At 42.4% G+C, this 24,444-nt stretch overlaps 1 protein-coding gene across 3 annotated transcripts in view; it reads left to right on the top strand.

The window, feature by feature from the left end:
• The window catches only part of LOC106608480 (circularly permutated Ras protein 1), a 39,960-nt gene extending 24,924 nt beyond the window's left edge, over positions 1-15,036 (top strand). For 2 of the 3 annotated variants that reach the window (XM_014206409.2, XM_014206412.1), the window contains 3 exons: positions 61-201; positions 4,761-4,857; positions 14,700-15,036. In XM_014206409.2, the coding sequence (XP_014061884.2) occupies positions 61-201; positions 4,761-4,857; positions 14,700-14,798 (337 nt within the window). In that variant the 3' untranslated portion in view covers positions 14,799-15,036. The remainder of the gene's footprint in view (positions 1-60; positions 202-4,760; positions 4,858-14,699) is intronic. The other variant, XM_045721451.1, reaches the window with a different exon arrangement.
• The last annotated feature ends 9,408 nt before the right edge of the window (positions 15,037-24,444 follow it).

Below are 24,444 nucleotides of genomic sequence, written 5' to 3'. Positions count from 1 at the left end.
ACTAAATGCCCCCTGCTTCTCTCTCTCTCCTCCTGTCCCCGTCACTCTCTCTCTGTCTAGCTGGGTGTGGGCAGGCAGTCTGAACATGTCAGTGTTAGGAGTCCACTGTGCCCAGCTGTGTGCCAGGTTAACTATGAAGGGAAGAGTCCATGAAGCACAGAGACAACTCAGAGCACAGCAAGACCTGCTCAAAGACATCAGGTAGGGGTGTATGTATGTATGTATGTATGTATGTATGTATGTATGTATGTATGTATGTATGTATGTATGTATGTATGTATGTATGTATGTATGTATGGTGCATGAATGTACAGTTGAAGTCGGAAGTTTACATACAACTTAACCAAATACATTTAAACTCAGTTTTTCACAATTCCTGACATTTAATCCGAGTAAAAATTCCCTGTTTTAGGTCAGTTAGGATCACCACTTCATTTTAAGAATGTGAAATGGCAGAATAATAGTAGAGATTTCTTTCAGCTTTTATTTCTTTCATCACATTCCCACTGGGTCAGAAGTTTACATACAGTCGTGGCCAAATGTTTTGAGAATGACACAAATATTAATTTTCACAAAGTTTGCTGCTTCAGTGTCTTTAGATATTTTTTTCAGATGTTACTATGGAATACTGAAGTATAATTACATGTATTTCATGAACGTCAAAGGCTTTTATTGACAATTACATGAAGTTGATGCAAAGAGTCAATATTTGCAGTGTTGACCCTTCTTTTTCAAGACCTCTGCAATCTGCCCTGGCATGCTGTCAATTAACTTCTGGGCCACATCCTGACTGATGGCAGCCCATTCTTGCATAATCAATGCTTGGAGTTTGTCAGAATTTGTGCGTTTTTGTTTGTCCAACCGCCTCTTGAGGACTGACCACAAATTCTCAATGGGATTAAGGTCTGGGGAGTTTCCTGGCCATGGACACAAAATATCCATGTTTTGTTCCCCGAGCCACTTAGTTATCACTTTTGCCTTATGGCAAGGTGCTCCATCATGCTGGAAAAGGCATTGTTCATCACCAAACTGTTCCTGGATGGTTGGGAGAAGTTCCTCTCGGAGGATGTGTTGGTACCATTCTTTATTCATGGCTGTGTTCTTAGGCAAATTTGTGAGTGAGCCCACTCCCTTGGCTGAGAAGCAACCCCACACATGAATGGTCTCCGGATGCTTTACTGTTGGCATGACACAGGACTGATGGTAGCACTCACCTTGTCTTCTCCAGACAAGCTTTTACCCGGATGCTCCAAACAATCTGAAAGAGGATTCATCAAGGAAAATTACTTTACCCCAGTCCTCAGCAGGCCAATCCCTGTACCTTTTGCAGAATATCAGTCTGTCCCTGATGTTTTTCCTGGAGAGAAGTGGCTTCTTTGCTGCCCTTCTTGACACCAGGCCATCCTCCAAAAGTCTTTGCCTCACTGTGCATGCAGATGCACTCACACCTGCCTGCTGCCATTCCTGAGCAAGCTCTGTACTGGTGGTGCCCCGATCCCGCAGCTGAATCAACTTTAGGAGACAGTCCTGGCGCTTGCTGGACTTTCTTGGGCGCCCTGAAGCCTTCTTCACAACAGTTGAACCACTATCCTTGAAGTTCTTGATGATCCGATAAATGGTTGATTTAGGTGCAATCTTACTGGCAGCAATATCCTTGCATGTGAAGCCCTTTTTGTGGAAAAAAAATGATGGCACGTGTTTCCTTGCAGGTAACCATGATTGACAGAGGAAGAACAATGATTCCAAGCACCACCGTCCTTTTGAAGCTTTCAGTCTGTTATTCGAACTCAATCAGCATGACAGAGTGATCTCCAGCCTTGTCCTCGTCAACACTCACACCTGTGTTAATGAGAGAATCACTGACATGTTGTCAGCTGGTCCTTTTGTGGCAGGGCTGAAATGCAGTGGAAATGTTTTATTGGGATTCAGTTCATTTGCATGGCAAAGAGGGACTTTGCAATTCATCTGATCACTCTTCAAAACATTCTGGAGTATATGCAAATTGCCATCATACAAACTGAAGCAGCAGACTTTGTGAAAATTAATATTTGTGTCATTCTCAAAACTTTTGGCCACGACTGTACACTCAATTAGCATTTGGTAGCATTGCCTTTAAATTGTTTAACTTGGGTCAAACATTTGAGGTAGCCTTCCACAAGCTTACCACAATAAGTTGGGTGAATTTTGGCCCATTCCTCCTGACAGAGCTCGTGTAACTAAGTCAGGTTTGTAGGCCTCCTTGCTCGCACACGCTTTTTCAGTTCTGCCAACAAATGTTCTATAGGTTTCAGGTCAGGGCTTTGTGATGACCACTCCAATACCTTCACTTGGTTGTCCTTAACCTCTATGGGCTAGGTGGGACGCTAGCGTCCCCCCCGTGGTGCACTCCATCAACAGCAGGTGCATTTCAAGAGCGGCAAATTTGAATCCAAATAAATGTCAAAATTCAAATTTTTCAAACATACAACTATTTTACACCCTTTGAAAGATAAACATCTCCTTAATCTAACCACGTTTTACGATTTCAAAAAGGTTTTACGGCGAAAGCATAAATTTAGAGTATGTTAGGACAGTACATTTACAAGAGTTGTGTGTAATGTTTTGTCAATTCAAAGACAGGGTCACCAAAACCATAAAACCAGCTAAAATGATGCACTAACCTTTTACAATCTCCATCAGATGACACTCCTAGGACATTATGTTAGACAATGCATGCATTTTTAGTTCTATCAAGTTCATATTTATATCCAAAAACAGCGTTTTACTATGGCATTGATGTTGAGGAAATCGTTTCCCTCCAATAACCGGCAGTCAAGTCAACACCACAAATTAAATAATTAAAATTAGAAAACATTGGTAAAATATTATATTGTCATTTAAAGAATTATAGATTTACATCTCTTGAACGCTATCAACTTGCCAGATTTAAAAATAACCTTACTGGGAAATCACACTTTGCAATAATCTGAGCACTGCGCCCAGAAAAATACGCGTTGCGATACAGACTAGACGTCATGTTGGGGAGATCTAAAATCGAAAATACTATGTAAATAATCCATTACCTTTGATTCTCTTCATCAGATGTCACTTCCAGGTATCACAGGTCCATAACGAATGTAGTTTTGTTCAAAAAAGCTCATCATTTATGTCCAAAAATCTCCGTCTTGTTAGCACATGATCTAAGCCAGCCGGACTTCTCGTCATGAACGAGGGGAAAAAATATATTTACGTTCGTTCAAACATGTCAAACGTTGTATAGCATAAATCATTGGGGCCTTTTTTAACCAGAACATGAATAATATTCAAGGTGGACGAATGCATACTCTTTTATAACGTATTGGAACGAGGGTACCCAACATGAACTCGCGCGCCAGGTGTCTAATGGGCCATCATCGTTCCATGGCTCTTGTTCGGTCAGATCTCCCTCCAGAAGACTCAAAACACTTTGTAAAGGCTGGTGACATCTAGTGGAAGCAATAGGAAGTGCCAAAATATTCCTCAGCCCCTGTGTTTTTCAATGGGATAGGTTTAAAGGTAATACAACACATCAGGTATCCACTTCCTGTCAGAAAATGTCTCAGGGTTTTGCCTGCCAAATGAGTTCTGTTATACTCACAGACACCATTCAAACAGTTTTAGAAACTTTAGAGTGTTTTCTATCCATATATAATAAGTATATGCATATTCTAGTTACTGGGTAGGATTAGTAACCAGATTAAATCGGGTACATTTTTTTTATCCAGCCGTGCAAATACTGCCCCCTAGCCCTAACAGGTTAAGCCATTTTGCCACAACTTTGGAAGTATGCTTGGGGTCATTGTCCGTTTGAAAGACCCGTTTGCAACCAAGCTTAAACTTCCTGACTTATGTCTTGAGATGTTGCTTCAATATATCCGCACAATTTTCCTACCTCATGATGCAATCTATAGTCGGTAGTCGGTTTTGGAGCAGTGGCTTCTTTCTTGCTGAGCAGCCTTTCAGGCTATGTCGATATAGGACTCGTTTTACTGTTGATAGAGATACTTTTGTACCTGTTTCCTCCAGCATCTTCACAAGGTCCTTTGCTTTTGTTCTGGGATTGATTCGCACTTTTCGCACCAAAGTATGTTCATCTCTAGGAGACGGTACGCGTCTCCTTCCTGAGCGGTATTACGGCTGCGTGGTCCAATGGTGTTTATACTTGCGTAGTATTGTTTGTACAGATGAACGTTGTACCATCAGGCGTTTGGAAATTGCTACCAAGGATGAACCAGACTTGTGGAGGTCTACAATTTGTTTTTCCTGAGGTCTTGGCTGATTTCTTTTGAGTTTCCCATGATTTCATGCAAAGATGCACCGAGTTTGAAGGTAGGCCTTGAAATACATCCACAGGTACACCTCTAACTGACTCAAATGATGTCAATTAGCCTATCAGAAGCTTCTAAAGCCATGACATTTTCTTGAATTTTCCAAGCTGTTTAAAGGCACAGTCAACTTAGTGTATGTAAACTTCTGACCCACTGGAATTGTGATACAGTGAATTATAAGTGAAATAATCTGCCTGTAAACAATTTTATGTGTGGAGTGGTTGAAAAACGAGTTTTAATGACTCCAACCTAAGTGTATGTAAACTTCGGACTTCAACTGTATGTATGTATGTATGTATGTATGTGTGTGTGTGTGTGTGTGTGTGTGTGTGTGTGTGTGTGTGTGTGTGTGTGTGTGTGTGTGTGTGTGTGTGTGTGTGTGTGTGTGTTAACCCTATAACCTCTTGTCTCCAGTGAGCAGAGGTCCAACCCAAAGGAGGAGAGTATCTATGGAAACTGGATCAATACCATGACAACCATCTGTGATGACCTCACCACAGACTCCCAGTTGGTCTGTCTATCTGTCTGTCTGTCTGTCTGTCTGTCTGTCTGTCTGTCTGTCTGTCTGTCTGTCTGTCTGTCTGTCTGTCTGTCTGTCTGTCTGTCTGTCTGTCTGTCTGTCTGTCTGTCTGTCTGTCTAAAGGTCCTATATTTTTGTATATGGGGCAGCAGCCTCTAAGGTGCAGGGTTGAGTAACTGGGTGGTACCCAGCTAGTGATGGCTATTTAAAACCTGTTAGGGCTAGGGGGCAGTATTTGCACGGCTGGATAAAAAAATGTACCCGATTTAATCTGGTTACTAATCCTACCCAGTAACTAGAATATGCATATACTTATTATATATGGATAGAAAACACTCTAAAGTTTCTAAAACTTTTTGAATGGTGTCTGTGAGTATAACAGAACTCATTTGGCAGGCAAAACCCTGAGACATTTTCTGACAGGAAGTGGATACCTGACACGTTTGACATGTTTGAACGAACGTAAATATATTTTTTCCCCTCGTTCATGACGAGAAGTCCGGCTGGCTTAGATCATGTGCTAACAAGATGGAGATTTTTGGACATAAATGATGAGCTTTTTTGAACAAAACTACATTCGTTATGGACCTGTGATACCTGGAAGTGACATCTGATGAAGAGAATCAAAGGTAATGGATTATTTACATAGTATTTTCGATTTTAGATCTCCCCAACATGACGTCTAGTCTGTATCGCAACGCATATTTTTCTGGGCGCAGTGCTCAGATTATTGCAAAGTGTGATTTCCCAGTAAGGTTATTTTTAAATCTGGCAAGTTGATTGCGTTCAAGAGATGTAAATCTATAATTCTTTAAATGACAATATAATATTTTACCAATGTTTTCGAATTTTAATTATTTAATTTGTGGTGCTGACTTGACTGCCGGTTATTGGAGGGAAACGATTTCCTCAACATCAATGCCATAGTAAAACGCTGTTTTTGGATATAAATATGAACTTGATAGAACTAAAAATGCATGCATTGTCTAACATAATGTCCTAGGAGTGTCATCTGATGGAGATTGTAAAAGGTTAGTGCATCATTTTAGCTGGTTTTATGGTTTTGGTGACCCTGTCTTTGAATTGACAAAACATTACACACAACTCTTGTAAATGTACTGTCCTAACATACTCTAAATTTATGCTTTCGCCGTAAAACCTTTTTGAAATCGTAAAACGTGGTTAGATTAAGGAGATGTTTATCTTTCAAAGGGTGTAAAATAGTTGTATGTTTGAAAATTTTTAATTTTGACATTTATTTGGATTCAAATTTGCCGCTCTTGAAATGCACCTGCTGTTGATGGAGTGCACCACGAGTGGGACGCTTGCGTCCCACCTAGCCCATAGAGGTTAACAGTCTGATGGCCTTGAAGAAGCTGTTTTTCAGTCCCTCGGTCCCAGCTTTGATGCACCTGTACTGACCTCACCTTCTGGATGATAGTGGGGATGAACAGGTAGTGGCTCGGGTGGTTGATGTCCTTGATGATCTTTTTGGCCTTCCTGTGACATCAGGTGCTGTAGATGGGTCCTGGAGGGCAGGCAGTTTGCCCCCGGTGATGCGTTGGGCAGACCGTGCCACCCTCTGGAGAGCCCTGCAGTTGAGGGTGGTGCAGTCGCCGTACCAAGCGGTGATACAGCCGACAGAATACTTTCAATTGTGCATCTGTAAAAGTTTGTGATGGTCTTAGGGGCCAAGACAACATTTTTCAGCCTCCTGAGGTTGAAGAGGCACTGTTGCGCCTTCTTCACCACACTGTCTGTCTGGGTGGACGATTTCAGATTGTCAGTGATGTGTACTCCGAGGAACTTGAAGCTTTTCACCTACTCCACTACGGTCCCGTCGATGTGGGTAGAGGCATGCACCCTCTGCTGTTTCTTGAAGTCCACGATCAGCTCCTTCATTTTGTTGATGTTGAGGGAGAGGTTATTTTCCTGGCACCACTCTGCCAGGGCCCTCACCTCCTCCCTGTAGGCTGTCTCGTCATTGTTGGTAATCAGGCCTACTACTGTTGTGTCGTCTGCAAACTTGATGATTGTGTTGGAGTTGAGCGTGGTCATGCAATCATGGGTGAACAGGGAGTACAGGAGGGGGCTGAGCACGCACTCTTGTGGGGCCCCTGTGTTGAGGATCAGCGTAGTGGAGATGTTGTTTCCTACCTTCACCACCTGGGGGCGGTCCGTCAGGAAGTCCAGGACCCAGTTGTACAGGGTGGAGTTCAGACGTAGGGCCCCGAGCTTAATGATGAGCTTGGAAGGTACAATGATGTTGAAGGCTGAGCTATAGTCAATGAACAGCTTTCTTACATAGGTATTCCTCTTGTCCAGATGGGATAGGGCAGTGTGCAGTGCGATGACAGTTGCATCGTCTGTGGATCTACTGGGGCGGTATACAAGTGGGTCTAGGGTGTCAGGTAAGGTGGAGGTGATAAATCAAATCAAATTTATTTATATAGCCCTTCGTACATCAGCTGATATCTCAAAGTGCTGTACAGAAACCCAGCCTAAAACCCCAAACAGCAAGCAATGCATGTGAAAGAAGCACGGTGGCTAGGAAAAACTCCCTAGAAAGGCCAAAAACCTAGGAAGAAACCTAGAGAGGAACCAGGCTATGAGGGGTGGCCAGTCCTCTTCTGGCTGTGCAGGGTGGATATTATAACAGAACATGGTCAAGATGTTAAAATGTTCATAAATGACCAGCATGGTCAAATAATAATAATCATAGTAGTTGTCGAGGGTGCAACAAGCACGTCCGGTGAACAGGTCAGGGTTTCATAGCCGCAGGCAGAACAGTTGAAACTGGAGCAGCAGCACGGCCAGGTGGACTGGGGACAGCAAGGAGTCATCATACCAGGTAGTCCTGAGGCATGGTCCTAGGCCTCAGGTCCTCCGAGAGAAAGACAGAAAGAGAGAATTAGAGAGAGCATATTTAAATTCACACAGGACACCGGATAAGACAAGAGAAATACTCCAGATGTAACAGACTGACCCTAGCCCCCCGACACATAAACTACTGCAGCATAAATACTGGAGGCTGAGACAGGAGGGATCAGAAGACACTGTGGCCCCATCCGATGATACCCCCGGACAGGGCCAAACAGGCAGGATATAACCCCACCCACTTTGCCAAAGCACAGCCCCTACACCACTAGAGGGATGTCTCCAACCACCAACTTACCGTCCTAAGACAAGGCCGAGTATAGCCCACAATGATCTCCGCCATGGCACAACCCAAGGGGGGGCGCCAACCCAGACAGGAAGACCACGTCAGTGACTCAACCCACTCAAGTGACGCACCCCTCCCATGGACGGCATGGAAGAACACCAGTAAGCCAGTGACTTAGCCCCTGTAAAAGGGTTAGAGGCAGAGAATCCCAGTGGAAAGAGGGGAACCGGCAAGGCAGAGACAGCAAGGGCGGTTCGTTGCTCCAGCCTTTCCGTTCACCTTCACACTCCTGGGCGAGACTATACTTAATCATAGGACCTACTGAAGAGATAAGTCTTCAGTAAAGACTTAAAGGTTGAGACTGAGTCTGCGTCTCTCACATTGGTAGGCAGACCATTCCATAAAAATTGAGCTCTATAGGAGAAAGCCCTACCTCCAGCCGTTTGCTTAGAAATTCTAGGGACAATTAGGAGGCCTGCGTCTTGTGACCGTAGCGTACGTGTAGGTATGTACGGCAGGACCAAATCGGAAAGATAGGTAGGAGCAAGCCCATGTAATGCTTTGTAGGTTAGCAGTAAAACCTTGAAATCAGCCCTTGCCTTAACCTCTCTGGGCTAGGTGGGCGTCCCACCTACTCAACAGCCAGTTGAATCCTGTGGTGCGTTATTCAAATCCTTAGATATGCTATTACTTCAATTTTACAAAAATATGACTATTTTACACAATTTTAAAGATAAGACTCTCGTTAATCTAACCACACTGTCCGATGTCAAAAAGGCTTTACAACGAAAGCAAAACATTAGATTATGTCAGCAGAGTACCGAGCCAGAAATAATCAGACACCCATTTTTCAAGCTAGCATATAATGTCACATAAACCCAAACCACAGCTAAATGTAGCACTAACCTTTGATGATCTTCATCAGATGACAACCCTAGGACATTATGTTATACAATACATGCATGTTTTGTTCAATCAAGTTCATATTTATATCAAAAACCAGCTTTTTACATTAGCATGTGACTAGCATGTGACTAGCATTCCCACCGAACACTGCCGGTGAATTTACTAAATTACTCACGATAAACGTTCACAAAAAGCATAACAATTATTTTAAGAATTATAGATACAGAACTCCTCTATGCACTCGATATGTCCGATTTTAAAATAGCTTTTCGGTGAAAGCACATTTTGCAATATTCTCAGTAGATAGCCCGGCATCACAGGGCTAGCTATTTAGACACCCAGCAGGTTTAGCACTCATCAAAGTCAGATTTACTATAAGAAAAATGTTCTTACCTTTGTTGTCTTCGTCAGAATGCACTCCCAGGACTTCTACTTCAATAACAAATGTTGGTTTGGTCCAAAATAATCCATCGTTATATCCAAACAGCGGCGTTTTGTTCGTGCGTTCTAGACACTATCCTAAAGGCTAAATAAGGGTGACGAGCATGGCGCAATTCGTGACAAAAGAATTCTAAATATTCCATTACCGTACTTCGAAGCATGTCAACCGCTGTTTAAAATCAATTTTTATGCCATTTTTCTCATAAAAAAGCGACAATATTCCGACCGGGAATCTGCGTTTAGATAAACAGACAAAGGAAAAGAAACCATTCGGTCGAAGCGGGCACGCGCCTAAGCCCATAATACTCTGAGTGGCCACTTGCCAAAAGCGATAAAGTGTTTCAGCCAGAGCCTGCCTCGATATCGTTCAACGTTTTCCCGGGCTCTGAGACCCTATGGACAACGTAGGAAGTGTCACGTTATTGCACAGATCCTGAGTCTTCAATAAAAAGAGCCAAGATGAAACTCTACTTCTCAGACAGGCCACTTCCTGCTTGAAATCTTCTCAGGTTTTGGCCTGCCATAGGAGTTCTGTTATACTCACAGACACCATTCAAACAGTTTTAGAAACTTTAGGGTGTTTTCTATCCAAAGCCAATAATTATATGCATATTCTAGTTACTGGGCAGGAGTAGTAACCAGATTAAATCGGGTACGTTTTTTATCCAGCCATGCAAATACTGCCCCCTATCCCCAACAGGTTAACAGGAAGCCAGTGTAGGGAGGCTAGCACTGGAGTAATATGATCAAATTTTTTGGTTCTAGTCAGGATTCTAGCAGCCGCATTTAGCACTAACTGAAGTTTGTTTAGTGCTTTATCCGGGTAGCCGGAAAGTAGAGCATTGCAGTAGTCCAGCCTAGAAGTAACAAAAGCATGGATTCATTTTTCTGCGTAATTTTTGGACAGAAAGTTTCTGATTTTTGCAATGTTACGTAGATGGAAAAAAGCTGTCCTTGAAACAGTCTTGATATGTTCTTCAAAAGAGAGATCAGGGTCAAGAGTAACACCGAGGTCCTTCACAGTTTTATTTGAGACGACTGTACAACCATCCAGATTAATTGTCAGATTCAACAGAAGATCTCTTTGTTTCTTGGGACCTAGAACAAGCATCTCTGTTTTGTCCGAGTTTAAAAGTGGAAAGTTTGCAGCCATCCACTTCTTTATGTCTGAAACACAGGCTTCTAGCGAGGGCAATTTTGGGGCTTCACCATGTTTCATTGAAATGTACAGCTGTGTGTCGTCCGCATAGCAGTGAAATTTAACATTATGTTTTCGAATGACATCCCCAAGAGGTAAAATATATAGTGAAAACAATAGTGGTCCTAAAACGGAACCTTGAGGAACACCGAAATTTACAATTGATTTGTCAGAGGACAAACCATTCACAGAGACAAACTGATATCTTTCCGACAGATAAGATTTAAACCAGGCCAGAACTTGTCCATGTAGACCAATTTGGGTTTCCAATCTCTCCAAAAGAATGTGGTGATCGATGGTATCAAAAGCGGCACTAAGAACTAGGAGCACGAGGACAGATGCAGAGCCTCGGTCTGACGTCATTAAAAGGTCATTTACCACCTTCACAAGTGCAGTCTCAGTGCTATGATGGGGTCTAAAACCAGACTGAAGCGTTTCGTATACATTGTTTGTCTTCAGGAAGGCAGTGAGTTGCTGTGCAACAGCTTTTTCTAAAATGTTTGAGAGGAATGGAAGATTCGATATAGGCCGATAGTTTTTTATAATTTCTGGGTCAAGATTCGGCTTTTTCAAGAGAGGCTTTATTACTGCCACTTTTAGTGAGCTTGGTACACATCCGGTGGATAGAGAGCCGTTTATTATGTTCAACATAGGAGGGCCAAGCACAGGAAGCAGCTCTTTCAGTAGTTTAGTTGGAATAGGGTCCAGTATGCAGCTTGAGGGTTTGGAGGCCATGATTATTTTCATCATTGTGTCAAGAGATATCGTACTAAAACACTTTAGTATCTCCCTTGATCCTAGGTCCTGGCAGAGTTGTGTAGACTCAGAACAATGGAGCTTTGGAGGAATACCCAGATTTAAAGAGGAGTCCGTAATTTGCTTTCTAATGATCATGATCTTTTCCTCAAAGAAGTTCATAAATTTATTACTGCTGAAGTGAAAGCCATCCTCCATTTGCGAAGGCTGCTTTTTAGTTAGCTTTGCGACAGTATCAAAAAGAAATTGAAGAAGATATGATCCTTGTGGAACTGACAGCGTTTTAACTACTTTATAGATATGAAACAGACAATCATAATATCAGTCAAAAATATCACATTCCCAGTTTATGCTACAAAACCAACTTTTTACAAAATTGGTTCTATTTGACTCAACATTCCATGACGTACACTACGGCATTGTTGGCAGAATAGATGGATAGAGTTCAATGCATGATTTAATATAATTCACCAATACATTTTCTTGGTCGTCCAAAACATATTGCTATCAGGTTGTAAGTCACAGCTGCCCTGGTACATTGTTTGCTGCCTCCATTCGGAATGCACTGTTTCAGTTTCAATGACTCAGTATTCTGGGCAAAAAACGGACAAATGTAACTAAGGCCGGGAATGTCAATACAATCAAACAAGCAAGGGCAATGGTCACAAGTCAATCATAACGTGGCTAATAGGCTAGCGTATCTATTTGTGTAGGAGGCTAAAAACACGGAGCCCAACGTTAACTAGATAGCTAGCTAGCTAGTTGCTAGCAGGATGCCATGTCATGCCATTGGAAGATGTGAGTGACTTTTCCCCCCTCATATCATTTCTCAGTGGCTTTACACAGCTAAAGATGCAAGAACTTGAACAACTGTTATTTAGTTAGCATATCTCTTGCTTTAGCAAATTCACTCTGGCTATCTACTCCAATTTCAGAGCACTCTCGTCTGAGTGTGCCAGAGTGCAGAATAACTGATGCATTTACCAACCCGCTAGATAGTAAACGGTGTCAGTAAACGTAGACAAAAAAAAGTAATAGTTAGTCACGAACGCTCTGGATAAAATGTAAACATCCTAACCAGCTCTGGTAGGGCGAGTAAAATGGTCAGAGTGATGTGTTCTCTCATTTGTGTCTGGAAGTAGTTAGCCAACTTTAGCCAGTTAGCTTGGGGTGCTTGGTTGGGACAAGCACCCCAAGGCAAGCATTGGCAGGCAAGCTGCAGAAGGACGAGTAGGCTACAATTCCCCATCGTTTATCAGTGCAATTTTGACGGCCAACTAACTGAAAAAGTTTGAGAGGTTTTATCTAATGTTCCTTCATTAGATTTTAGCTCGTCTTGCTATGGCTAGCATTAGTAGTTGATCTTGTTGATGTGTGTAACTGAGGGAGAGAGAGACTACCTTTTCATGGTTGTTTGATCAACAGGACTGTAAAGTTTTTAAATGTAAGAAGACTCCCGTGGTATTTACTTATTTGCAGAAATCCATTCAGGTGTATTTTGTGGCTTTTAGCGAATGTGTTCTAATGATCTAAAATCATGCTGTTGCTACTTCCTGTAAACACACCGTCCAGTTCATAGTGAATGATGGCATGCCCTACTGCCTGTAAACACACAGTCCAGTTCATAGTGAATGATGACAGGCCCTACTGCCTGTAAACACACAGTCCAGTTCAAAGTGAATGATGACAGGCCCTACTGCCTGTAAACACACAGTCCAGTTCAAAGTGAATGATGACAGGCCCTACTGCCTGAAAACACACAGTCCAGTTCAAAGTGAATGATGACAGGCCCTACTGCCTGTAAACACACAGTCCAGTTCAAAGTGAATGATGACAGGCCCTACTGCCTGTAAACACACAGTCCAGTTCAAAGTGAATGATGACAGGCCCTACTGCCTGTAAACACACAGTCCAGTTCATAGTGAATGATGGCAGGACCTACTGCCTGTAAACACACAGTCCAGTTCATAGTGAATGATGGTAGGCCTATGTGGCAAATGGCATTATTTGCATAAAGGCCTACTGTAGCTCTGATTGGCTATGGCGCACCGGTCTGCGTAGACTCCAGTCCTGGACGAGACATATGTTTTTATTAGGTTTTATTTACTGTAGTATCAATTAATTGTCCAAATGCATGGACGCTTTCCCAGTCAATATTACTATAGAATCGCTTTCCCACTCTATATTGCTATAGAATAGCTTTCCCACTCTATATTGCTATAGAATAGCTTTCCCACGCTATATTGGTATGGAATCGCTTTCCCACTCTATATTGCTATAGAATAGCTTTCCCACTCTATATTGGCATGGAAGCTTTCCCACTCTATATTGGCATAGAATCGCTTTCCCAGTCTATATTGGTATAGAGTCGCTTTCCCACTCTATATTGCTATAGAATAGCTTTCCCACGCTATATTGGTATGGAATCGCTTTCCCACTCTATATTGGTATAGAATCGCTTTCCCACTCTATATTGGTATAGAATCGCTTTACCACTCTATATTGGTATAGAATCGCTTTCCCACTCTATATTGCTATAGAATTTTCACATATGTCTTAGTATATGTAATCCCCAAACATTCTAAGTATTTCAGAAAACGTGAAAATGACCATATCTAAGTGCTCTCCAGTTAGATTATTTTGCTTTTTGTGTCATATTTTTCCTGGGGGTGTAAATTAACAGATTTTAATCAGATTTAATGTTGCTAAAATACTGTCAGTTCCACTTTAATAGACCAATAAGAAAGAGAGTTCCAAAGTGCTCTGCCAATAACAACTAGTTTTCAGTATTCCACTTCCAGACGGTCCTAGCAAAATTCTTAGTTGAGAAATTGCTTTTTGCTAAGAAGCTATTTTTGTTTATATTTTAATTTTAAAACAATCACAGTACCCAGAAATTATATTGAGATAAAAACGGCTGCATTAGACCTTTAATCGATCAAACAATCAATCGATCAACCAACCAATCAAATCACTCAATCAAACTCTGTCTCTCTATCACTCTCTCTCTCTCTTGCTCTTTCACAGAATTATCAAACTTCCTGAGGCAAAAGGATAGTTTTCAAGACATTGACAAAGAAAGAGAGAATGAAAGAAAGAGAGACATTTGCCCCAGGATAGAAATACCTCCTATTACACACATCAGGATATCCTCAGTGTGTCACTGTGCTAAATGTATTGTGTAATATCTTTCTGTTCCCCAATATCTTTCTCTCTCTCCCCCCATATCGCTCTTTCTGTCTTGCCCTCTCTCTCTTTCTCCAAGGCGAGAGCAAGACCAAGGACCTACAGGGCTCTGAGTCTACTCCCGTAAACTTATGTCTAGTCCACACACACTCACCTGACCCCGCTCCCTGTGTTTGCTCCCAGGCCCTCTCTGATGAGGCAGCTAAGGTGGTGTACCAGATGAAGAGAGCCAGCAGTGTGGGCCAGAGAAGAAGGAAACAGACAGACATGGTGGCTCTGTGAGCCAGCAGTGTGGGCCAGAGAAGAAGGAAACAGACAGACATGGTGGCTCTGAGAGGAGCCAGTCCATAGCAGTCACAGGTGGCAGAGCCAGTTGTAGCATCAACAGGCCAAACTGGTAGCCATGTTAGAGACTGTCCAAGACTGGACACTCAAATAACTCCTAATGTACTACCTAAATATTATATAAATATGTGTCGTATGAATGTTTGGTACTGTACATAAAAATATATTAAGATGATGGTGTTTTGATTTTGTTATCCATGGTAGTCCTTTTCCCAGATGGCTTAAACCTGCTGGTTTCTCTTTATCTGACCACCTCACACACATACACTCTCCGTCTGGTCAACTGGTAACTGAAGAATAAACCTGATGCACACATATATATCTCTCTCTCTCTCTCCATGATCCAGTGTAAGTAAGGACTTTTTAGGCAGACGTCTGTACACAGACACAAAACACATCAGACGAACTCCCCTTATCTACAGCAATGGGTTCTCAATCGTGCCGCTGGAGACACAAAGGGGTGAAACATTTTATGTTTGCTCTAGCACTCAGACACCTAATTGAAATCAAAGGCGTGAGAGTACCTGGCCCTGGGGAAATCAAGCCATTGACCCACCACCTATACATACTTATTGTATAGATACACTACATGGCCAACTGCTCGTCCAACATCTCATTCCAAAACCATCGGCATTAATATGGAGTTGGTGCCCCCCTCCCTTTGCTGATATAACAGCCTCCACTCTTCTGGGAAGGCTTTCCACTAGATGTTGGAACATTGCTGCGGGGACTCAACCACAAAGAGCATTAGTGAGGTCGGGCAGTGATGTTGGGCAATTAGGCCTGGATCGCAGTCAGTGTTCCAATTCGTACCAAAGGTGTTCGATGGGGTTGAGGTCAGGGCTCTGTGCAGGCCAGTCAAGTTCTTCCACACTGATCTCCACAAACCATTTCTGTATGGACCTTGCTTTGTGCACGGGTGCATTGTCATGCTGAAACAGGAAAGGGCCTTTCCCAAATTCTTGCCACAAAGTTGGAAGGACAGAATCGTTTAGAATGTCATTGTCTGCTGTAGCATTAAGATTTCCCTTCAATGTAACTAAGGGGCCTAGCACGAACCATGAAAAACAGCCCCAGACCATTATTCCTCCTCCACCAAACTTTACAGTTGGCACTATGCATTGGGGCAGGTAGCGCTCTCCTGGCATCCAACAAACCCAGATTGGTCCGTCGGACTGCCAGATGGTGAAGCGTGGTTCATCACTCCAGAGAACGTGTTTCCACTGCTCCAGTCCAACGGTGGCAAGCTTTACAGCACTCCAGCCAACGCTTGGCATTGCGCATGGTGATCTTAGGCTTGTGTGCGGCTGTTCAGTCATGGAAACCCCTCTCATGAAGCTCCCGACAAACAGTTTTTGTGCTGACGTCGCTTCCAAAGGCAGTTTGTGAGTGTTGTAACCAAGTACAGATTATTTTTACGCGCTTCGTGGCGGAGCTGTTGTTGCCCTTAGACGTTTCCACTTCACAATAACAGTACTTACAGTTGACCGGGGGCAGCTCTAGCAGGGCAGAAATTTGATGAACTGACTCCTTGGAAAGGTGGCATCCTATGAGGGTGACACTTCGAAAGTCACTGAGCTCTTCAGTACGGCCCATTCTACTGCCAATGTTTTTGTTTGGCTGTGTGCTCGATTTTATACACACCTGTCAGCAATAGGTGTGGCTGAAATAGCTGAATCCAATCATTTGAAGGCATGTCCACATACTTTTGGCACGGTAAGCAGTACCATAGACTGTTCTCTCTGCTTCCGCATGGTAAGCGGTACCGGTGCATCAAGTCTGACACCAACAGGATTCCTAGCAGCTTCTATCCCCAAGCCATAAGCTAAATAGTTAACAAAATGGCTACACGGACTATCTGAGATGACACCTTGCATTTACATAGGCAATAAAAAGTATGTGAACCCTTCGGAGTTACCTGGATTTCTGCATAAATTGGTCATAAAATGTGATTTGATCTTCATCTAGGTCACAACATACAGTCTGCTTAAACTAATAACACACAGAAAATTATACATTTACATGTCTTTATTGAACACTACCGTGTAAACAGTGTAGTGTGGGAAAAGTATATGAACCCTAATAACGGGTTGACCCACCTTTGGCTGCAAGAACCTCAACCGAACGTTTTCTGTAGTTGCGGATCAGACCTGCACAGGAGGAATTTTGAACCGTTCCTCTTTACAAAACTGTTTCAGTTCAGCAATATTCTTGGGATGTCTGATGTGAACTGCTCTCGAGGTCAGGTCACAGCATCTCAAATCGGGTTGAGGTCAGGACTCTGACTGGGCCACTCCAGAAGGCGTATTTTCTTCTGTTGAAGCCATTCTGTTGTTGATTTACTTCTGTGTTTTGGGTCGTTGTCCTGTTGCATCGCCCAACTTCTGTTGAGCTTCAATTGGCGGACAGATAGCCTTACATTGTCCTGCAAAATGTCTTGGGAATTCATTTTTCCGTCGATGATAGCAAGCTGTCCAAGCAGTCCCAAACCATGATGCTCCCCTCACCATACTTTACAGTTGGGATGAGGTTTTGATGTTGGTGTGCTGTGCCTTTTTTTCTCCACACATACACCTTAGCCATACACATTTAAACTCAGTTTTTCACAATTCCTGACATTTAATCCTAGTAAAAATTCCCTGTTTTAGGTCAGTTAGGATCACCACTTTATTTTAAGAATGTGAAATGTCAGAATAATAGTAGAGATAATGATTTATTTCAGCTTTTATTTTTTTCATCACATTCCCAGTGTGTCAGACATTTACATACACTCAATTAGTATTTGGTAGCATTGCCTTTAAATTGTTTAACTTGGGTCAAACGTTTCAGGTAGCCTTCCACAAGCTTCCCACAAGTTTGGTGAATGTTGGCCCATTCCTCCTGACAGAGCTGGTGTAACTGAGTCAGCTTTGTAGTCCTCCTTGCTGCTGTCAATTTGGAAGACCCATTTGCGACCAAGCTTTAACTTCCTGACTGACATCTTGAGATGTTGCTTCAATATATCCACATAATTTTCCTTTCCTCATGATGCCATCTATTTTGTGAAGTGCACCAGTCCCTCCTGCAGCAAAGCACCCCCACAACATGATGCTGCCACCCCCGTGCTTCACGGTTGGGATAGTGTTCTTCGGCTTGCAAGCTTACCCATTTTTACTCCAAACATAACGATGGTCATTATGGCCAAACAGTTCTATTTTTGTTTCATCAGACGAGAGGACATTTCTCCAAAAAGTATTATCTTTGTCCCCATGTGCAGTTGCAAACCGTAGTCTGGCTTTTTTAATGGCGGTTTTGGAGCAGTGGCTTCTTCCTTGCTGAGCGGCCTTTCAGGTTATGTCGATATAGGTCTCATTTTACTGTGGATATAGATACTTTTGTACCTGTTTCCTCCAGCATCTTGACAAGGTCCTTTGCTATTGTTCTGGGATTGATTTTCACTTTTCGCACCAAAGTATGTTCATTTCTAGGAGACAGAACACGTTTCCTTCCTGAGCGGTGTGACGGCTGTGTGGTCCCATAGTGTTTATACTTGTGTACTATTGTTTGTACAGATGAACGTGGTACCTTCAGGTGTTTGAAAATTGCTCCCAAGGATGAACCAAACTTGTGGAGGTCTGCAATTTTTTTTCTGAGGTCTTGGCTGATTTCTTTTCATTTTTCCATGATGTCAAGCAAAGAGGCACTGAGGTTGAAGGTAGGCCTTGAAATACATCCACAGGTACACCTCCAATTGACTCAAGTGATGTCAATTAGCCTATCAGAAGCTTCTAAAGCCATGACATCATTTTCTGGAATTTTCCAAGCTGTTTAAAGGCACAGTCAACTTAGTGTATGTAAACTTCTGACCAACTGGAATCGTGACACAGTGAATTATAAGTGAAATAATCTGTCTGTAAACAATTGTTGGAAAAATTACTTGTGTCATGCCCAAAGTAGATGTCCTAACCGACTTGCCAAAACTATAGTTTGTTAACAAGAAATTTGTGGAGTGGTTGAAAAACGAGTTTTAATGACTCCAACCTAAGTGTATGTAAACTTCAGCTGTAGTGTTGTGTGTTCCTTCCAAAACAACTCAACTGTAGTTTCATATGTTCACAAAATATTCCGCCAGTAGCACTGTGGAACATCCAGGTGCACTTTTCCAAATTTCAGACATGCAGCAATGGTTTTTTTGGGATAGCAGTGGCTTCTTCTGTGGTGTCCTCCCATGAACGCCATTCTTGTTTAGTGTTTTACGTATCGTAGACTTGTCACCAGAGATGTTAGCATGTTCCAGAGATTTCTGTAAGTCTTTAGCTGACACTCTAGGATTCTTCTTAACCTCATTGAACATTCTGTGCTGTGCTGTTGCAGTCATTTTTGCAGGATGGCCACTCCTAGGGAGAGTAGCAACATTGCTGAACTTTCTCCATTCATAGACAATTTGTCTTACCGTGGACTGATGAACATCAAGGCTTTTAGAGATACTTTTGTAACCCTTTCCAGCTTTATGCATGTCAACAATTCTTAATCTTAGGTCTCCCGAGATCTCTTTTGCTCGAGGCAAGGTTCACATCAGGCAATGCTTCTTGTGAATAGCAAACTCAAACTTTGTGAGTGTTTTTTATAGGGCAAGGAAGCTCTAACCAACATCTCCAATCTCGTCTCATTGGTTGGACTCCAAGTTAGCTGTCTCCTGACTCCAATTAGCTTTTGGAGAAGTCATTAGAATGTTTAAATGATGTATTCAATATAGATACAACAAAATATACAATCATTTGTGAGTTATTAGTTTAAGCACACTATGTTTGTCTATTGTTGTGACTTAGATGAAGATCAGATAAAATGTTATGACCAATTTATGCAGAAATCCAGGTAATTCCAAAGGGTTCACATACTTTTTCTTGTCACTGTATTTATTTGTATTTTTCTCTATGTACACTCACTGGACTCTACACACTCACAAGACTCTACACACTGACAGGACTCTACACACTGACAGGACTCTACACACTGACAGGACTCTACACACTCTACACACTCACAGGACTCTACACACTCACAGGACTCTACACACTCACAGGACTCTACACACTCACAGGACTCTACACACTCACAGGACTCTACACACTCACAGGACTCTACACACTCACAGGACTCTACACACTCACAGGACTCCACACACTCACAAGACTCCACACACTCACAGGACTCTACAAACACATAACATGCACACACATTTATACTGACTCTACACACACACTCTTAATTAACATACAATCCTAATTTAAGCTGCTGCTACTCTGTTTATCTTTGAACCTGATGACTAGTCACCTGACCCCTATACATATCTACCTCCAACACTCCAGTATCCCTGCACATTGTAAAGATGGTAGTGAAACTAATCCTGTGTATAGATTCTTACTTTCTCATATCTACCTCCAACACTCCAGTATCCCTGCACATTGTAAAGATGGTAGTGAAACTAATCCTGTGTATAGATTCTTACTTTCTCATATCTACCTCCAACACTCCAGTATCCCTGCACATTGTAAAGATGGTAGTGAAACTAATCCTGTGTATAGATTCTTACTTTCTCATATCTACCTCCAACACTCCAGTATCCCTGCACATTGTAAAGATGGTAGTGAAACTAATCCTGTGTATAGATTCTTACTTTCTCATATCTACCTCCAACACTCCAGTATCCCTGCACATTGTAAAGATGGTAGTGAAACTAATCCTGTGTATAGATTCTTACTTTCTCATATCTACCTCCAACACTCCAGTATCCCTGCACATTGTAAAGATGGTAGTGAAACTAATCCTGTGTATAGATTCTTACTTTCTCATGTTCTTCTTATTTCCTATTTTGATTTATTGTGTGTTTTTGTTCTACCTTATGCTATTTTTAGCACTACATTGATATTGATGACTCCATTGTTTTGGTTAGAGCAAAGCATTTCACTGTACTTGTGCACGTGTAAACATTAAAACATGAAACTTGAAACACACATACAGACAGGAGAGAGAGACTGCTTCCATATACCTGAACAGAGAGAGACTGCTTCCGTATACCTGAACAGAGAGAGAGAGAGAGAGAAAGAGAGAAACTGCTTCCATATACCTGAACAGAGAGAGAGAGACTGCTTCCATATACCTGAACAGAGAGAGAGAGAGACTGCTTTCATATACCTGAACAGAGAGCGAGAGAGAGAGAGAGAGAGACTGCTTCCATATACCTGAACAGAGAGAGAGAGACTGCTTCCATATACCTGAACAGAGAGAGAGAGAGAGAGAGACTGCTTCCATATACCTGAACAGAGAGAGAGAGAGCGAGAGAGAGAGAGAGAGAGAGACTGCTTCCATATACCTGAACAGAGAGAGAGACTGTTTCCATGTTGATTTGTGTGTGAGAAGGACCTGCCACTTGGACTAGTGTGACCTAGCCAAGAAGAATCAACTTAGAGGAGACACAACTCAGGAGGAGAGGAGGAACTTACCTGAGTAACCTTCTCACAACACCTGAGCAACTTACCTGGCCTTGCAGGTAATCAAATTTATGAAAAGTATTTATTTGCCAATTTCATTTCCTGAGGGTCTATGACCACACCACATTCACATAACCTTTTCCTGACGTTGGGCCAACATTGCCCCACTGTTGGGGGAAATATACTCACTCACACACACACACACACACACACACAATTCTATTTAATTCTATTCTATTCTCTTCTCTCTTCTGCTCCAGGTCGGTACCGGGACAGTGCTAAGCTCTGCCTGTGTCCCCTCTGCAAAGAAACCTTTAAAAATGTCCTGTGTATTTTTACCTGCGTTTTCTGTTGCCAGTTCGTCTTGTCTTGTCAGGTCGTACCAGCGTGTTTCCCGTTTTCCTGTTCTCATGTTTTGCTTGTAGTCTTCCCGGTTCTTACCTTTCTGCTTGTCCTGACTCTGAACCTGCCTGAAATTCTGTACCTCCCTGACTATGACCTGGATTACGAACCTCTGCCTGCCCTCGACCCTGACGTTTGCCAGACCCTGTGTTATAATAAATACCTGAGATTCGTAAATATCCACCTCCTGTGTCTGCACCTGGGTCTTAGCCTGAGCCGTGATAGAACGAACTGGCAATCACTGACCCAGCAGACTAGGACCACCTCCACAACGCTGTCTTCTTCCAAGATGGAGGACAAAAGTATTGTCTAGGTGAGTTTCAGAGATAGTCAGAATATGAATGTCATCTGTTACTAGCAAGTAATTCATTTCATGAACCTTTTTTTTTATTAAGTTACGTATGTTAACGTGAGCTGTTTTGAGCACTTTTCTGGGATGCTTGCTTGTTTTCATTGCTTTATTGGGAAGCTTAGCAGAAGTAGATATTCTCATGTTATTTATGTTACTGCAGGGTGAGCTGCACACAGTGGACTTCCTACTTGTGTACACCGCCTCAGTGCTAACAGCATAAATCTGGTTCATAGACACATGATTGCGGCATACAATAGCTGTAGGATCAGCAGAGGCATTCAGAGCAGTTAGAGGAACATAAATTAGGTTACTTACATTGTGTCTACCAACGCCCCTGGGATAAAGCATTACGATGACTCAGCGACACAATGGTAGGGATTAACTGAGCTGGGCTTGGGTCATTGATAAGCCATTGTCTCAACGCAGCCTTATAATGCTGTGAAAGGATCCAGGAACCCAAATGATTTGGGTGGATCACATACTCCTTATAAAATGTGTTTTGTTTCCAAAAGGAATCGAAATTGTCAACAAAAGTTACACCCATTGAGCTGCAGTAATCACGTAGCTATTTGTGAAGAGAAAGAATCCTGCAAAAGTGTTCAATGCCACGATTCAGAGAGGACACAGGGCCAGATATGATGGGTCTTTTATTAGTATCTAGCAGAGAGTCAATCAGCTCTTTAAAATCCAGTTTCAACTGTTCAGAGCTGCCGTTCATAATGTCATTAAAACCCACATGGACTACGATAGAATCTATTTCCACGTCCTGACATAGTACATTCAGGAGCAGCTTAGTAATGTCATTTACTCGAGCTCCGGGATAGGACATTGTTTTTCGCACCAGGAAGAGTCACATTACTGATCCTACACTCCATGCAGTTTGGCTTCAGAGCGAAACACTCCACAGAAACGGCCAACTGCTTTCTTCTGGAAAATGTGAAGTCCAAGATGGACAAAGGGGGCGTTGTTGGGGCTGTGTTTCTGGACCTAAGGAAGGCTTTCGATACTGTTAACCATGAGATTCTCATCACAAAATTGTCCAAGTTCAACTTTTCCCCCGATGCCTTGAGATGGATGAAATCATACCTTGAAGGCAGAACTCAGTGTGTCAGAGTGAGCAATGAGCTGTCGCCCACTCTTAGCTATGATGTGGGCGTGCCCCAAGGGTCAATACTGGGGCCCCTCCTGTTCAGCTTGTACATTAATGATCTGCCTTCCGTCTGCACTGGGTCTGAAGTTCAAATGTATGCAGATGATACAGTGATATATGTGCATGCAAAGAGCAAACAACAAGCTGCACAAGAACTCACTACTGTAATGGTCCAGGTTACAAAGTGGCTCAGTGACTCGTGTTTGCATCTCAATGTGAAAAAAACAGTTTGCATGTTCTTCACAAAGAGGGCAACAGATGCTACTGAGCCAGATGTCTATGTGTCAGGGGAGAAGCTCCAGGTGGTATCTGATTTTAAGTACCTTGGAATCATACTTGATTCCAACCTCTCTTTAAAAAGCATGTGAAAAAGGTAATTCAAATAACCAAATTCAACCTAGCTAATTTCCGATTTATACGAAATTGTTTGACCACAGAGGTAGCAAAACTGTATTTCAAATCGATGATACTCCCCCACTTAACATACTGCTTGACTAGTTGGACCCAAGCTTGCTATACAACATTAAAACCTATTCAGTCTGTCTACAAACAGGCTCTCAAAGTGCTCGATAGAAAGCCCAATAGCCATCATCACTGTTACATCCTCAGAAAGCATGAGCTCCTGAGTTGGGAAAATCTTGTGCAATACACCGACGCATGTCTTGTATTCAAGATCCTAAATGGCCTGGCTCCCCCTCCACTCAGTATTTTTGTAAAACAGAAAACCCAAACATATGGCAACAGATCCACAAGGTCTGCCATGAGAGGTGACTGTATAGTTCCCTTAAGGAAAAGCACCTTTAGTAAATCTGCTTTCTCTGTGAGAGCTTCCCATGTCTGGAATACACTGCCATCAGACACACATAACTGCACCACATATCACACTTTCACAAAATACATGAAGACATGGCTAAAGGTCAATCAGACTTGTGAACATAATCCCTAGCTGTGTATTGCCGCTTTCCATGTTGTCTGTTGTCTGTAGCTTGTGAGGTGTGGAAACACTTTGTTGTTTTTATGGATTTTGTCTTGTTGCTTTTTGTTCTATGTTGCTCTGTCTGTATGCTATGTCTTGCTTGTCCTATGTTACTCTGCGTGGGCTCACTGTTCAATGATTGTCTATATTGTAATTGTTTTTAATAACCTGCCCAGGGACTGCGGTTGAAAATTAGCCGGCTGGCTAAAACCGGCACTTTTACTGAAACGTTG

This window comes from Salmo salar, chromosome ssa07, assembly GCF_905237065.1.
Source record: "Salmo salar chromosome ssa07, Ssal_v3.1, whole genome shotgun sequence".
In the NCBI taxonomy this organism is placed as follows: domain Eukaryota; kingdom Metazoa; phylum Chordata; class Actinopteri; order Salmoniformes; family Salmonidae; genus Salmo; species Salmo salar.
The sequence above is the reverse complement of the archived record's forward strand: the minus strand, read 5'-3'. Positions and strand labels throughout refer to the sequence as shown.